Below are 15,629 nucleotides of genomic sequence, written 5' to 3' on the forward strand. Positions count from 1 at the left end.
TCAACTTAAGGTGTCATGGTGGAAAGTCCCAGTTATCAAAGCCTTCATGGAGGGGGTAAAGAGAATACACCCTCCGATAGCAAACCCAGCTCCCGGCTGGGACCTTAATGTGGTACTTACCAGGCTCATGGGCTCACCCTTTCAACCCATGCACAAGGCAACTCTTAAGGACCTCACCCTTAAGACTGCTTTCCTAATAGCCATCACCTCCATTAGGAGAGTAAGTGACCTACAGGCTCTTTCTATTCTAGACCCCTTCGTAACAGTTCACAAAGATATGGTAGTTCTACACACACACCCAAGGTTTGCACCGGAATTCATATCGAAATTCCATGTCAACCAGTCAATAGAACTACTAACGTTCTTTCAAAACCCTTCCAATTTGGGAGAAAAAAGCCTGCATACACTCGATGTGCGCAGAGCTGTCCTGTTTTATATGGAAAGAACTAGGCCACTGAGAAAGTCTAATCAGTTCTTTGTATCGGTGGCAGCAGGAAGAGAAGGAGATGCAGTCTCAAAGTCCACTATATCTAGATGGATTGTTCAATGCATCACTCTCTGTTACACTCTTGCTAAGAGAGAACTACCCTTCAAGCCAAAAGCACACTCTACTCGAGGCACTGGGGCATCCATAGCATTCATTACTAACGTTCCCCTTGAGTCCATTTGCAAAGCGGCAACCTGGAGTTCTGTACACACCTTTACAAAACACTATTGTCTAGATGCTCACTCTAGATCTTATTCCCAGGTGGGACAAGCAGTATTAAGACATCTTTTCTCTACTGTTCCTTCTCACAACCCCCTTCCATCTCCGGGTACTGCTCGCTAGTCTATGCACAGCATGTGATTCTAAGCAGATTAACAAACATCAGAAGACAATGCATTACTTACTGTAAAAGCATTTCTGATGGTTGTATCTGCTTAGATTCACATGCGCACACCCTTCCTCCCAGCTCGGATGGAAGGAACATAGACATCTTTCTACATCTCTCTCTTTTCTGTACTCACTCACGTATAGAAGGCTCCCTCAGGGCAGAAAAAATACATACAGATGGACCTCGACGCGTGAGGGGTTGTGGGTACACTGCACGTCACTATATGGATAGTGTTACAGACACGCCTTGTAGATGTCCCCTTTTCGACTACGAAAAACAAAATGCAATAGTCCGCAGTGACCACTGGATGTCGGACTATGCACAGCATGTGAATCTAAGCAGATACAACCATCAGAAATGCTTTTACGGTAAGTAATGCATTGTCATTCATGAGCATGTGAATCCATGCCAGACCCCATACTGGAGAAGGAACAAGTTACTTACCTGTAACTGTTGTTCTCCAGCATGGGTCTGGAATGGATTCACTTGCGAACCCTCCCTCCTTCCCCTCTGCGGCTCTTCAATTGGTCATACTGCCAATTTACGCTACCAAATCTGAGGATGGCTGCCAGGGGAGGGGCTTAGGGAGAGGGCAGTCATTGACTGGGGGCAGTATGACCCAGAGATCAGTGATTGGTTACTACTAAGAAAGACAGATCAGAAACGAAACTGATACAGATTTTTTCTTTACCAAGGATTCCCTGCCCGACGACGGGGAATATTCATGAGCATGTGAATCCATGCCAGACCCATGCTGGAGAACAACAGTTACAGGTAAGTAACTTGTTCCTTATATTTTTGTAACCAGAAATCTTGAGTCAGTGTTTGCTTGAGTCACAGTAATTGTAGTCCTTTGTGTAATCCCTATTACTGCTCATTTGCTCTTGTGATAAGTCTGGTTGCTCCGCTACTGCTACCACTACCACTATAACTGTGTAGTACGGTCTTGTACCAAAGGTGAAATTGTACTGCCACTTGTAGACTTAATCACCTGTAGGATTCTCTAAGGGTACTGCAGAGGATTCTGCCTAACACAGGTGGGAGCAGGAAGAGGTCCAAGAGAGGCCACCCAGAGAGCTACAGGAAAGGAGGGAGGGAGGGAGTGGGTGTGCCGATGAGTATCTGTCTTACTGGCGTTAAGGCAGAGGTCATTGGCGGCACACCACTCCTGATTAGCAGACAGTCAGAGATGAGGGAAGGAGAGGAGCTGCGTGTCATCCGCATAGCACTGACTGTTGGGGCAGAGAGCAGTGATGCAGTGGGCAAGGAGTGCCAGGTATTGGTTGAACAGCCAGGGAGAGATGTTAGACCACATGGGGGATACCACAGGAAGAGAAAAATATAGCAGAGGGGAAGGACCCAAGTTGGACCTGGGAGGGTCGATCAGAGAGGAAAGACGTCAGCCATGCCAGAGCCTGACCAGTGATACCCAGGTTATCACGGAGACAGTTGAGCCGGATGGCATGGTTGACCGTGTCAAAGGCAGAAGAGAGATCAAGCAGGATGAGGACGCAGGGGGTGTTGGAGTTAAGGTTGGAGAGCAGGTCTGTTGACCCTGAAGCTTGCAATGGTGAGGTCCATCAAGTCTCTGCTCGGCATGATGTCGTCATGCATGCATCTCATTCAGCTGTGCAGGCTACGGATGCGTCCACTGCAAGAGTTCCTCGACGCCCGTTGGATTCAAGTGTCTGGAAACTTCGAGGACAAGATCAATCTTGAGTTTCCATTGTGCGATACATTTGTGGGGAGTGCACGCCCATCTGTCTGCAGGTGCGGATTTACAGACCCACCTCATCAGTAGACGGTCACGACGGACGCCTCCTTGGAAGGATGGGGAGCGCACACTGCAAAACTTCACGCAAATGGCCTGTGGCTGCCGGAGGAGAAAATGTTGCACATCAACGTGTTGGAGCTGCGGGCAGTGTTTTGGGCCCTCAAGTCCTTCCTTCTGTCCCTCAAGGGCAAGATGGTACGGGTCTTCACGCACAACACCACCATGATGTTCTACATCAGGAAGCAGGGGGCACCAGATCCCCGACGCTCTCCAAAGAAGCGCAGGACCTATGGCACTGGGCAGTTGCCCATGGCATATTCCTCATCCCGTTTCATCTGGAAGGAGTGAAGAACACCATTGCCGACTCTCGCAGCTGGGAGCTGCGCTCTTGCCACAAATGGGAGATTCGACAGGACCAAGTGGACCTTCTGTTCAGACGATCGGGCAATATCCAGATCGACCTGTTGGCGACGAACACCAAGTGCCGGAGGATCACCAGCAGGTTTCCCCTACGGGTTAGCATGGGGGACGCATTCTGATTCCCCTTGGACGGCCTGTTTCTGTATGCGTTCCCTCCATTGCTGTTGCTTCTTCGAGTCAATCAACTCAGACGGTACCGGTGCAGGATGATCCTCGTCGCACGGGCGTGGCCGAGACAGATATGGTACCCGGACCTTCTGGACATGTCTGCATCCCCTCCAGTCAAGCTTCCGGCGGTCACAGATCTTCTCGCCAGGGAAGGAGGCGCGATTCTACACCACGAACCAGGATCGCTGAACTTGAAGGCCTGGCTCCTGCAGCACTAGAGCTTGGGAGCTACGATCTCCCAGCGGATTGTAAGGAAGTGCTTGGCAAGGCCAGAGCTTTGTCTACTCTCAAATGCTACGGACACAAGTGGAAGAGGTTTGCCATTTGGTGCCGTGACCAGAAGATCAACCCGCTACGAGTCACTGATCTGCAGGTGCTTCTGTATTTGTTGTTGTTGGCCAAGGCAGGACTGGCCCATGTGTCAATCAAGGTTCATCTGGCGGCTATCTCCCACTACACCAGATCACCAGGACGATCATCCTTAAGGTCGCATCGATTGGTCAAGGAGTGGGTCAAGGGACTATTTTGCCTGTTCCCGCTGGTAAAGGCTCCGGCCCCGGCGTGGCAGCTCAATGTGGTTCTCACTAGGCTCATGGGTTCTCTGTTCGAAGCCTATGCATGCGGCTCCACTGCCATTTTTGTTGTGGAAAACAGCTTTTCTGGTGGCCATTACTTCCGCACGATGAGTGGGAGAGATCCAGGCCCTCTCCTGTAAACCACCTTATTTGACATTCCACGAGATGAGTGTAGTGCTGCAACGCACCCCTCCTTCATGCCAAAGGTGCCGTCGGACTCTCATCTAAACGAGCCCTTGGTGTTACCTGTATTATTTCCGACGCCTTCGTCACCGGCTGAGAGGACTTTGCACTCGCTGGATGTAGCTAGAGCGCTGAAGTTCTGTGTGGACCGCACAAAAAGTTTCTGGAAGACGTCACAAATTTTTGTGAACTTTGGCCCTGTGAATCATGGGAAGGCCCTCTCCAAAGCTTCCATTTCTAGGTGGCTCTCCGGCTGCATCACCCATTGTCATCGGTTGGCAAACCGACCATTGCCTGGCTGTCCGAGAGCCCATTCGACCAGAGCGATCGCTGCAACTACAGCGTTGCTGTCTGGTGTGCCCCTGCTTAACATCTGCAGGGCTGCTACGTGGAGGTTGACGCACACCTTCACGAAGTTCTACTGTGTCGACAGGGATTCCAGGGAGGCTAGAGTCGGCAAAGCAATGCTGCGCAACCTGTTCACTTGAGGTGAGCCTGGTGAGGAGGTAAGAGATGCTGCATGTTGAGAAGCTTAATGTTGAGCCTTGCTACCTCCCGTGGTTGTGCATGTGTGTACTGCTATGTATTCTTTATTTATTTGCATGTGAATCCATGCCAGACCCCATGCTGGAGAAGGAGCAAGTTACTTACCTGTAACTGTGGGTCTGGCATGGATTCACATGCGAACCCTCCCGCCTACCCCTCTCGTGCTACCAAATCTGAAGATGGTTGCCAGAAGAGGGGCTTAGGTAGAGTGCAGTCATTGGCTGGAGGCAGTAGGACCCAGAGACCAGTGATTGGTTGTTAGGAGAAAAACAGTTCAGAGGTGAAACTGAAACTGATTTTTTCTTTACCAAGGATTCCCAGCCTGACGACGGGGAATATTCATGAGCATGTGAATCCATGCCAGACCCATGCTGGAGAACAACAGTTACAGGTAAGTAACTTGTTACTTAATTCTCTTTCCTCCATACGTCCCTGTTAGGCAGAATCCCGTGCAGTGCCCTTAGGGACCACTATACATGTTTAAGACTACAGGTGGCAATACAAGTTTTACCTTTGGTACAAGCCTGTAGTACTAAGTTATAGTGTTAGCAGTAGCGGAGCAGCCAGGCTTATCTCAAGAGTATACGAGCAGCAGCAGAGATTAAACCAAGGGACCACAATTACTGTGACTCAAGGTTTCAGGTAAAAAATATAAGTACATTTATTTTTAAACCATTCGTTATAAACGCAACACTTCAATTAAACTTAAATAAAAACCACACATTAAATATACTACAACTAACCAATTGGCTTTGTACTGTAAGTCTCAAGGTAAGTACCCTGTGTTGAATGCGCCGGTGTTACGAACAAAACACGTTACCGCAAATACAATTGCAATCACTTTTTGACAGTTTGGTCTACTAACTAAACGCGTATCCGTGACATGAAATGCTACCGGGGTAAAAACACACTTAGCACTTGAGATACCCAGAGGGAGTTGGAGGCAACAATCACAGGCAATATTTTGGTTAGGCAGGCAGAATCAAGAAACACTCAAAGACAGGAGTTCAAAAGTCAAAGGGCCGGAGCCAGGGTTGAGCGACACCGGGGCCTTTTGCCGAGGATCACAGTCATATAGTTTGAGATTCAACGTAGCCAAAAGATACTTCGATATTGTCAATGTTCGGAAGCAAAAGTTATAAGAAGGAGGGAAGACGAGGGCAAGCCTTGGAAATGAAGAAAAGAGATTCACCCAGTTTCCTCAAGCAGAATACAGTACCTTGTTCCAACGGTGCAGCTGGTGCCCTGGCAGTTGTTCCTAGTGGTTTCCCGCAGACCCACGATTCCTGGAGCTTTGTTGTGAAGGGGGATGTCTGAAGGGGGTCTTCACCACACTTTGGATGAGGCCGGCAGCAGCGACACGGAATAAAAGGTGCGCTCCTTAAAAACAGGAGAGGCTCTTCAGGTGGCTATCCGGACCGCTACAGCTATGTGCAGCGATTTCGACCAAGGAAGATGATCCTCTAGTTGTGGAAGATGAGCTGGTTATCCCCACCAAGTTCAATGGAAGAAGACCCCAGACTGGATCTTCTCTTAGTCGTTGAAGGTAGATAGCTCAGGACTGCAGCAGGGCTTCACCGGGACGGTGTAGTTGCAGCAGCCGTCATTCTCTCTGCTTCTCGTCGGTTCCTTGTCGTTCCAGTGGCGACTCTCTGACTTCTAGCCCAAGAGACCTGCCTTTTATGCGCAAAAACCCCATTCACACAGCCTGGCTGTCAATCACCCAGCAGGGGGGTGTCCAGCCAGGACAACCACCTTGACCAATCGTGACCAAGTGCGGGGAAAAGCTCTCACTCTTACAGGTGGAAAAAATAATCTCCACAAGTCCAGCAAAGCTGCTGGGGGACTCACTAGGTGAGGGAAATGAGCCATAGATGAGAATTCTCCCTAACAGTCCCACCATCCCCCCCCAATAATACTGGTGTCCTTAGGCAATGGACTGAGGTGTGGCGCAGGAGGGCGGAGTCAGGTCAGCACATTCTCCCAGGGCCACACCCCCGTGCGCATCAAAATTTAAAGGGGAAGGTGTTTTCTGGTGAAAAAGGTTCCGTCTCCCGTCCCTTGGAAGGGACGCCCATGCAGTATGGCGAAAGGGGACTATGGACGAAGAGTATGTTAGTCACTACTGTGAGTAACTTATAATTTTGAATAATACTATGTTTCTTTTTATTTTAGTGGCATTGTCTAACTTGTCTCCTATTTCTCGTGCCTGGTCTGTATAATATTCTGTTAACTTCAGTAGTCCAAGCCTAACAAAAAAAAAACAGTTAGGTGCATCATATCCAAGTTAAATTGTAAATTATACAGGTGGCTATGCATATGGGCTGAAGGCTCCTGTTTGTAGTGTGTACAAGGGAGATGGTTTCCGTGGATCTGATTTGATAAACTTTCTTTTAGAATGATTTGCTACTTCAAAAAAATGGATGATTTTTTTTTTCTTTTCCTTTTTGTCTTTCAGCAATCATCTGAATTCTTGAATTATGTTGTAGAGTGAGTATGATCTGATTTGTTATGCTCTATGGCGTATGTTATTCTGATTGGGAACAGATTGATATCTATGTTTGTATGCATCAAACAGCATTTTTAATTCAGACTGATGGTTCTCATTCGTGCATACTAGCCCACGGCAGATGATTGTCCTGAAATGATTGTAAGCAGAATAGAATGCTGAAACATTTCAGATAATCTAGGCATCCAAATGCATTACCTGAAAGACCACCCAGGATTAAACTTGAACCATTCATTTATACTTACCCCAGTTTTCTCTTTTGCACAAGCCACCTTTTCAACCACATAGAAGCATCCACACATATGTTAGACATATTTGTAAATAATTTTTTATCTTTCAGGATTCATGACTCTTTCAGAAATCTGTGGCCTCTTTCACGGAGTAGCCTCCCTGTAGTATATTTCCTGACTTTTTAGGGTGTCCTGACCTATTTCTTTCCCTAGTTATGCTTTCACCCAAACCCTCACTGGAGTTGCAAGTCTATTTTATTTATATTTTGATTTGGTAGCCAATATCGCTATGAGGGCTGAAACACTTGAAACAGGTCCAGTTTTGTCCCTGGATGAGTCTTCTCACCCAGACTCCTGGTAGGATCCTACCCACCTGCTACCCAGCACTGATGCATGCACACATTCATAGACTATTTATTTCGGAATTACAATGTTAAAACCTACAAACTCCCTCTGCGTTCATGTACCTGTTTACGGCTGCAGTTTTGGGCCAACCTAATTTCAAGTTTCGTTCCGGCCGTTTGGGTTAAAGCAGCAGATGAATTCTGGTAGATGTGTGCTGTCCAAGAGGTAGAGGACGAGGTGAGGCATACTAAGTACATGCTCTTGCAACTAGCTGCTAACAGTTGAAGAGACCCTGATTACATTGAAGTATTGCAACCTATTACAGGCTAGGTTGCCAAGAGCTGGAGAGACCTTAATTGCAATCCATTGCTGCAGGCTGTGTGAAGAATCCTACGGATCCCTCTGAAACCTTGCCTAAAGTCTCCTCCCAAATGGCCAGGGGTAGACGAGCGCTTCCTGATTCCAACCCTGGCGTGGTGTCCTGCGGGAGGATCACCTGGGAGGAGACCGGGCCCAGCGTGGCGATTCTGTGGTATGAGACAAAGTATTTTTCCTCTGACAGGAAGACTCTTCCCAATGTACCTAACCAGTTAATATCTTACCATCATTTACAGTCATTTATAGTCTCTAAACCTTATATTAAATCTAGGGTTGTGAACCCTAAGATTATAAAATCTGAGCAGGCTTTTCTAAAGGAAAGGTCTTTTTGGGTATCCCAAACTAAACATCTTCTTCAATCCACATAGTACAATGTAAAGGAGTATGGAAATGTTGTCTTCAATAAACCATCTGCCTCTAACAGCTAATTCTCTTAACCCCACTCATAAGAACTTAAAGGGAATTAAATGTACCACCAAGTACTTCAAATATTGAAAAACCTAACTTGGTTGAAAAAAAAACTACAAGTCTCAGAATTCCAAAAGTACTGAGGAAGAGGAAGAGTGCTTAGGAGCCATGCATTTGGCAGACAGGCAACTAAGCCTGATAGCCATTGCAGTTGTCTGGCAATTGAGGCTAATAGCCCACACCTGAACATTATCACTAAACCTGGGAGGCATAAAAGGGCCCACTCAGGTGCAGACAGAAGGAAGGAGTGGAAGGAACTGGAACATTGGCTGGAGTGCAGCTTTAGTAGCAGTGGCAGAAGTAAAGCACAAGACTGGCAAACTACGCAGAAGTGGGAGAACAAAAGGGACAATGGATCGCGGAAACAGCAGACTTCACCTGCAAGTTCTGAGACAGTCCTGTTCCTCCAAAATCTGAAGAGCAGAGGCTGCGCAGCAGAAGTCATTGCGGAGAAGCAGTTTGCCCCATGGGAACCTGATTACTGAGCTGGGGACGTGCAGGAGACTAAGCCAAGAAACAATTGGCAAGCCGAGAGTCTCGGGAGAGAAACAAACTCCCATAATGTGTGGTCGGACTGGAGATACCTGTTCAAGGGAAGGGTGTGGGTCCCCAGCAAGTCAGAAGCGGTAGAAATTGTAGTGGAAGTTGTGATGGCTTTGAGAGTAGAAGTTGTTTGTGTTGCCTTAACCAAGCATTGAATGCAACAATCAGCATGGGACAAGGCGGCACACTCTAGTTTAGCACACTTTCTGGCTTCTCTAGCATGCAGAGGCAGTTCAAAACATCAGCATCATGGCCTTCTGTGCTGAAGTCTCTTTGCCGTTCAATGTATCTTCCTTCAGAAGGCCTGATGCAAAAAACAATAAAGTTCCTTTAGTACACAATTCTTCAGGTGATTCACTATTCACCTCGGGTCCCCCTCCACCAGGCTCAGACCCACGTTGACACAATATGTTCAGTTAGTCTCCTTGCGCCGGGCTCAGACAAATGTATCTACTTAACATAAGACTTTCGATTGTGCTCAGGGTTTTGCTTGACCCGTTGCAGGACCACTTTGATTCGCAATTCTTTATAACACTTTCACTTTTGTCACTTCTCAGTTGGATACCTTACAGAGACCCTCGAATGAGCACACACGAGGTGCCGGACCACTCGGTCAAAGTTATTGTATCTTGGTTTTAAAGTTAAATCACTCATCAACAGTTCAACTTTACTTAGGCTTCCCTAAATCCGTCTCGAGTTTGTCTTGGTTTCAACAGTTAATTTTAGACCCCTTCCATCACAATTCCACTTTCTCTTTCTCGGTCGATGTTTTCTCAAACTTCTGGTTCCACATTGCAACAGTCACTTGTTATGATAATTACTTGAAATGTCACAAACTGGGCTCTCTCCCATTGTACCCGAGAACTCACGGGTTGTCTTGGCCTCCCGTCTTATCAACCTAGGTCGGGCCCTCTGGTGCCGGCCTTGCTCCTCCCCAACTCCGTCGATTCACCCAGGAGGGAACCTGGCAGCCTCCAGGCACCAGCAGCAGGAGAACACACACAGTTCAATGTAGGGGGGAAGGGTTTGGAAGCCTTCACTCTACGCCTCCACCTCTTCTGCCTAGCATACCTTGCTGGGAGCTCCTGCTCTGCTCCACATACGTCTCTCCACCAGTCAGTCATGGGCTGAAAAAGATCTGGGGTTCTGTTCTCTGCTCTGTGGCTCCTCTTCGTGTCTCTCCTACTTCTCCTCGCAGACTGCCAACACTTGGGGATCCTCTGCCGGACTCAGCCTTGCAGCCTCCCTCCTGGTGTACCAAGAGCAACTGACCTTTCTTGCTCAGCAAGCAGCCTTCCTTTATACACCTGGAAGATGTTAAGTCTGCAGGTGTTGGATCAGGGTTGGGTCTGCTTGCCCTTGCCTGACTCCATTAGTCGGACAGTTTACAGTTTTTCCTTGGTAATCCTTATACTCTGGGTCTCTCTCTTCTTCGTCTCAGTCCTTGGGTATTTCGATAGGGGAATGGGATTATGGGAATTGAGGTGTTCTACAAAAAAGGGATAAAGATGTTGTAGATTTTTGTCAGGAAAAGGGTTTTGAATGTAGATTTGTTGAAAAGTGGGTTTTCAAGGACATGGGGGTAAAACTCATGTTGGAATTTAGGGATGGTTTTGCCCTTTCCTTACTGAAAGGTACTGGGGTATGATGGGACTCTGTTGACAATATCCCATGACCACTGAGAGGATGTCGGGTAGGGGTGCATCGGAACGGGAGAAATACTATGTCTCGCCCGACAGCGTGTCTCGCATAGTCCCCCTGCCCAGGTGATCCTCGCTCGTCCGCCCTCAGGGTTGGGATCCAAGAGCGATGGCCCTCCCCTGGCCACCTGATCCCTGAGAATAGCCTGTGAGAAACGCCTCTGGTTTCTCACACTTCCGACAACGGTCTTCCGAGCACGACTCTACTCTCCGACGCTGGGATTCCTCGAGCGTGTGCTCTTTTCTCAAGGTGCATTACGTCCCAAATGTATGACAGTTACGAGGAGGGGGACCCCATTATGTTTGGGTTGGAGCTCCTATGCCTCAGGGAGATTGCAGATTTCCCTGAGGAATTTTACGGAGATGGTGATGACTTGGTGGATCTTGCTACCAACTTAGCCCAGTCACTTAACCGTAATTCAACATGCCCCCCTACACCTACTCCTGGGTAATCCTTAGGCCGTTTTGAACACCTGGTTTCTAAGGTGGTTGAGACCTTAAGGTATGGGTACCTTTTGGACCCAAGCTTCCGTACAAGCGGACTGTTCTTCTGGATGAAGATATGCAGAGGGAAAACCTTCTGCCGTTTTAAATGGCAGTTGAAGCTCCAGTTTTGGAGATATGGTTGAAACCGGCCTCAGTTCTTTCTTTTGACTGGGATCTAAACAAGAAGCACAAGGTGTGGCCCCTTACATCTGCTTCTCCAGTTTTCCTTTTCCTCCTCAGAGAGCATTGTTTCCCAGGCTGGCATGGCAAACTGAAGACAATGTTTGTTACTTTTTCCCCCCAGATCGGGCGAGGAAGAGACTGGATGCTTGGGAAAGGAAGGTGTTTGGTTCGGGGAGCCTGGGCCTGAGATCCATCAACGCCTCCTGCTCCTTGGCTGAAATGTATTTGGTCTATAATCGCACAGGCTGCAGAGCACCACCCTGCAAGTGACATGAGGGAAGACTTTGAAGCCCTGGAAGAAGACAGTAAGGAGGCTTGGTCAGATCCTCCAATCAGCCGACTGTGTGGCCAGGATGATGGTCAAAGAAACAGTGTTGAGGAGGTACTTGTGGCTAAGAACTGCGGTTTTTTCCTGAATGTCCAAACTCCTGAACATGCTGTTTGATGGAAACAATCTGTTGGGACAACGGGCAACAGATCCTTTCACAGGTTTCAGGTGACTGGGCCAGACAGTTCAGCTTCATCAGCATGTGACTCCCACAAGCAGGGGTAGGGCTTTTCATACCTTCATCTTTCTACACCCTAGGGGGCAGGGACAAGCCCCTTCCAGAAGGCGAGTGCAGCGCAGTTCGAATAGGGGTTTGGTCATAGCTGCTGCTAGAGAGGGATTGTCAACCTCTCCTGTGGCCTCGGCAGCCCCAGGTGCCAAGCACCTGTGCATCAGACTTTGTGTGGGGGGAAGGACTTCCCGAATCGGCAAGGAATGGATTCATAACACATGTAATGTCTGGGCCTTACACGTCATTCACCAGGCATACTGTCTCCCCTCTGCTCAACACCCGCCAGACCTTCCCCCCGGTTCCCACTGCTTGCCTCTGGACCGTCTCCTGTTAAAGGAGGTTAGTCAGCTTCTAGTGAAATGGGCAATATATCCAATACCATGCTTTGAAAGAGGCAAGGACTGGTACTTAACCTATTTTCCAACACCAAAGTAAAAGTGGGTCTTAAGTCCCATTCTGCATGTGCGGCTGTTGAAGCTTTTCTTATGCAAGGACAAGCTCAAAAATGGTAATTCTGGCACAGATCCTTCAAGCCCTCAACCTACAGGACTGCCTAGTCTCCCTATGTCTCCTACTTTCATGAGGTTATCCACAAAAGGTACAGGAGGTACTTGTGATTCACTGTGGGACACTGCCCCTTCAAAGTCCTTCTGTTTGGTTTTGTCTTCAGCACCCAAGGTCTTCACTGGCAGTTGTAGCAGTTTGCCTTGGAAGAGAATACATTCATTCCATTCCCTGTATGGACAACTGACTCATCCAAGCTTGCTCCCCAAACCAGGTGGCAGCAGATCTGTTCTGCACATGCAGCCTGTTGCACGGGTTAGACTTCTCCATGAACTTCAAGAAGTCTCATGTTTTGCCATTCCAGTCCCTCCAATTTGTTGGAGAGATCCTGGACACTCGCCCAGGTAGTGCCTTCCGACCAGAGGATAGAGTGGAAAACATCTCTGAGATGGTCCATGCCCTTCAATCTCAGGAAAGTTTTCCGCCCTTGATTTTCATACACCTGCTTTGATTGTTCCCTGCATTCTTACAGTGCCAGAAGCTCTGCTGTGCATCAGTTTTCAGTGGTCTCCGTTTCGGGAAAGGACCACAGATTTGTGAAGTCCCAGGTAAGTGTTCTCAAGACCTGAAGTGGTGGTCCCTTCTAGTCAACCTGTTGAACAACCCAACGGTTGTTCAAAAGGTTGTTAATGTTAGTTGAGACACAACTAACACTTGTCACCGAAGCGTCCTTGAAAGCTAGGGTGCTCACTTGCAAGATCTATCATTGAGCAACCTGTGGTCTCCATCAGAATGCCAAGAACACATCAATTTGCTAGAATTGAGGGCAATCAGACTGGCCGTGGTCGCATTGCTTCCTTCAGTACAGGGCAAGACTGTGCTGGTCCTGAAAGACAACACAATTGCCATGCACTACCTCAACAAAAGGCTAGTGTGGGCTCCTTACCTCTGTGCAGAGAAACAATGCGACTGTGGTAATGGGTGCTGGAGAACGCTGTACCGCGGACAGAGGTTCCTCTGGCCAACGAGCAGCACATCATTCTGGATGACTTGATCAGACAGGGTTTGGCCTCCCACAAGTGGGAGCTCTAGCAGGAAGTTGTAAAGGACGTCTTCTCCCGTTCTGAGAGCCTTCAAGTGGATACCTTAGCTTCCAGTGTGAACAGGTTGTGCAAGTGGTTCTGATCTAGGTAATCTGCTCAGCAGGGAATTCTGGGTGGACCACTGACTCAAGTGCACTATCGACCTACTTTATGCGTTCCGGCTGATCCCTGTTAAGAAAGATTAACTTTTTGCCGCTATCCTCCAATATACTGGTTTGGGATACATATTCTTTTTTTAATTGTTCTGGCTTTTTGGAGGTATGTTAAGTCTTCTGTTTTTCTTCCATTGCCCGTTTTCTCATTCCTATGGGGATACTGATCAGCCATGTTGTCAAAGGGTGCCATGGAAGAGGTACCTCCCGAATATTGAGGGTTGCACTGGTATTCCCAGTATTTTCTAGTGCCCAAAAACAGAGGAGGTTTATGTCCCATTCTGGAACTCGAGGCCTAGTACAAGTTCCTGAGGAAAGCCAAGTTCGGGATGATTATGTTGAGAGATATTCTCCACGCTCTCAAACTTCAGGACTGGCTGGTGTCAATAGACCTACAGGACACCTATTTCCATCTGATACATCAAAAGTACAGAACGTTCCTATGGTACCTCATAGGTGACAAGCACTATCAGTTCAAAGTGCTGCCCTTTTGAGTTGACCTCCGCTCCGAGGGTCTTCACCAAGCTCATGGTGGTAGTCGTGGCTCACCTCAGGAGATCCGGAGTCCAAGTATTTCCTTACCTGGACGACTGGCTGATCTGGGAGAAGTCAGCGGGCAGGTTTTGTCTCATTTGCAGGACACCTGTTTGCTAATGCACAGGTTGGGTTTCTCCCTCAACTTGAAGTCCCACGTCCCACGTCACACGGGACACAGTTCATCAGAGCAGTCCCAGACACTCTGATAGGGGAGGCTTTCCCTCCCGAAGAGAGAACCGAAAGCATAGAGCAGATGGCACATATGTTCCAGAACCACGCCACTTCAGCAGCAGCTTCCTTCCTCCACCTCTTAGGTCTCATGGCCTCCTGTATTTTTCTAGTGACAGTCCAGGCTGCACATGAGATCCCTGCAGTGGCTCTTACGAGATCAATGGTCTCAGTAACCTCAGAGCCCTCACAGATCCTCTCCATGTGGCTAACCAAGTGGTCCTTGACCTAGGCTAGTGGGAAAACCGCAGCAACCTTATGGCGGTGGAACCCTTCTGGCCCCCTTGGCCTCAGACCCGAGTGGTCACAGATGTCATTGAACGGTTGGGGCACTCACTGCGAGGACTTGCAGGTGAGCGGCCTTTGGTCCACGACAGAAGCAAGTTGCATATCCACAGACTAGAGTTGCGAGCCATCTGGCTAGACCTGAGGGCTTTCGCCCCGTCTCTGAAGGGGAAGATGTCCTCATTCTGACTGACAATACGGTGGCCATGCACTACCAAAACAAGCGGTGGTGTGCACTCCCGTCCCCTTTGCACAGAGGCGATGCTACTGTGGTTCTTGTTGCCAGAGAACAAGATCTCGGTCTCGGCAGTTCATCTGGCGGGGACTGAGAATGGTTTGGCGGATGCTCTGAGCAGGCAGAGCATGGTCTCAAATGAGTGACAAGTGTGTCAGGAAGTCCTAGAAGAGGTCTTCTCTCTGGGGTACCGCAGCAGTGGATCTGTTCGCCACGGAGTTCCACCGGAAATGCAACAGTTTTGCTCTAGGAAATTCCCAGAGAATGGTGCAGTGGGGAATGCGTTTCTGGTGGATTGGGCTTTCCCTCTCCACTACGCTCTTCCCCCGAATCCTGTCATTCCTTGCGTTCTCAGGAGGTTGAAGAGATTCCGAGTGACCATGGTCTTGATCGCCCCGGACTGGGCGAGAACGTGGTACTCCCATCTGCCCACCTTGCTGGTTGCCTCGACGTCCGGATCGACCTACCCAGTCGCAAGGTTGGGTGGTTCACCCAAATCCAGATTCCCTCCATCTACATGCAATGAGATATGACTGGAACCTCTCGGAGGAGGTGCTTGAGGTGTTGCTAGCTGCATGCAGACCTTCTACTAGATTACTGTACATGTGCAGGTGGAGAAAATGTGCGGAATGGTGCAGGGAA

At 48.5% G+C, this 15,629-nt stretch overlaps 1 protein-coding gene across 1 annotated transcript in view; it reads left to right on the plus strand.

Moving 5' to 3' along the window:
* Positions 1–15,629, plus strand: part of NRDC (nardilysin convertase) — a 1,236,039-nt gene that overhangs the window by 710,858 nt on the left and 509,552 nt on the right. The window contains exon 23 of the mRNA XM_069642204.1: positions 7,000–7,031. Coding sequence (XP_069498305.1) covers positions 7,000–7,031 — 32 coding nt within the window. The remainder of the gene's footprint in view (positions 1–6,999; positions 7,032–15,629) is intronic.

This window comes from Ambystoma mexicanum, chromosome 1q (genome assembly GCF_040938575.1).
Source record: "Ambystoma mexicanum isolate Mex_15411 chromosome 1q, UKY_AmexF1_1, whole genome shotgun sequence".
In the NCBI taxonomy this organism is placed as follows: Eukaryota; Metazoa; Chordata; class Amphibia; order Caudata; family Ambystomatidae; genus Ambystoma; species Ambystoma mexicanum.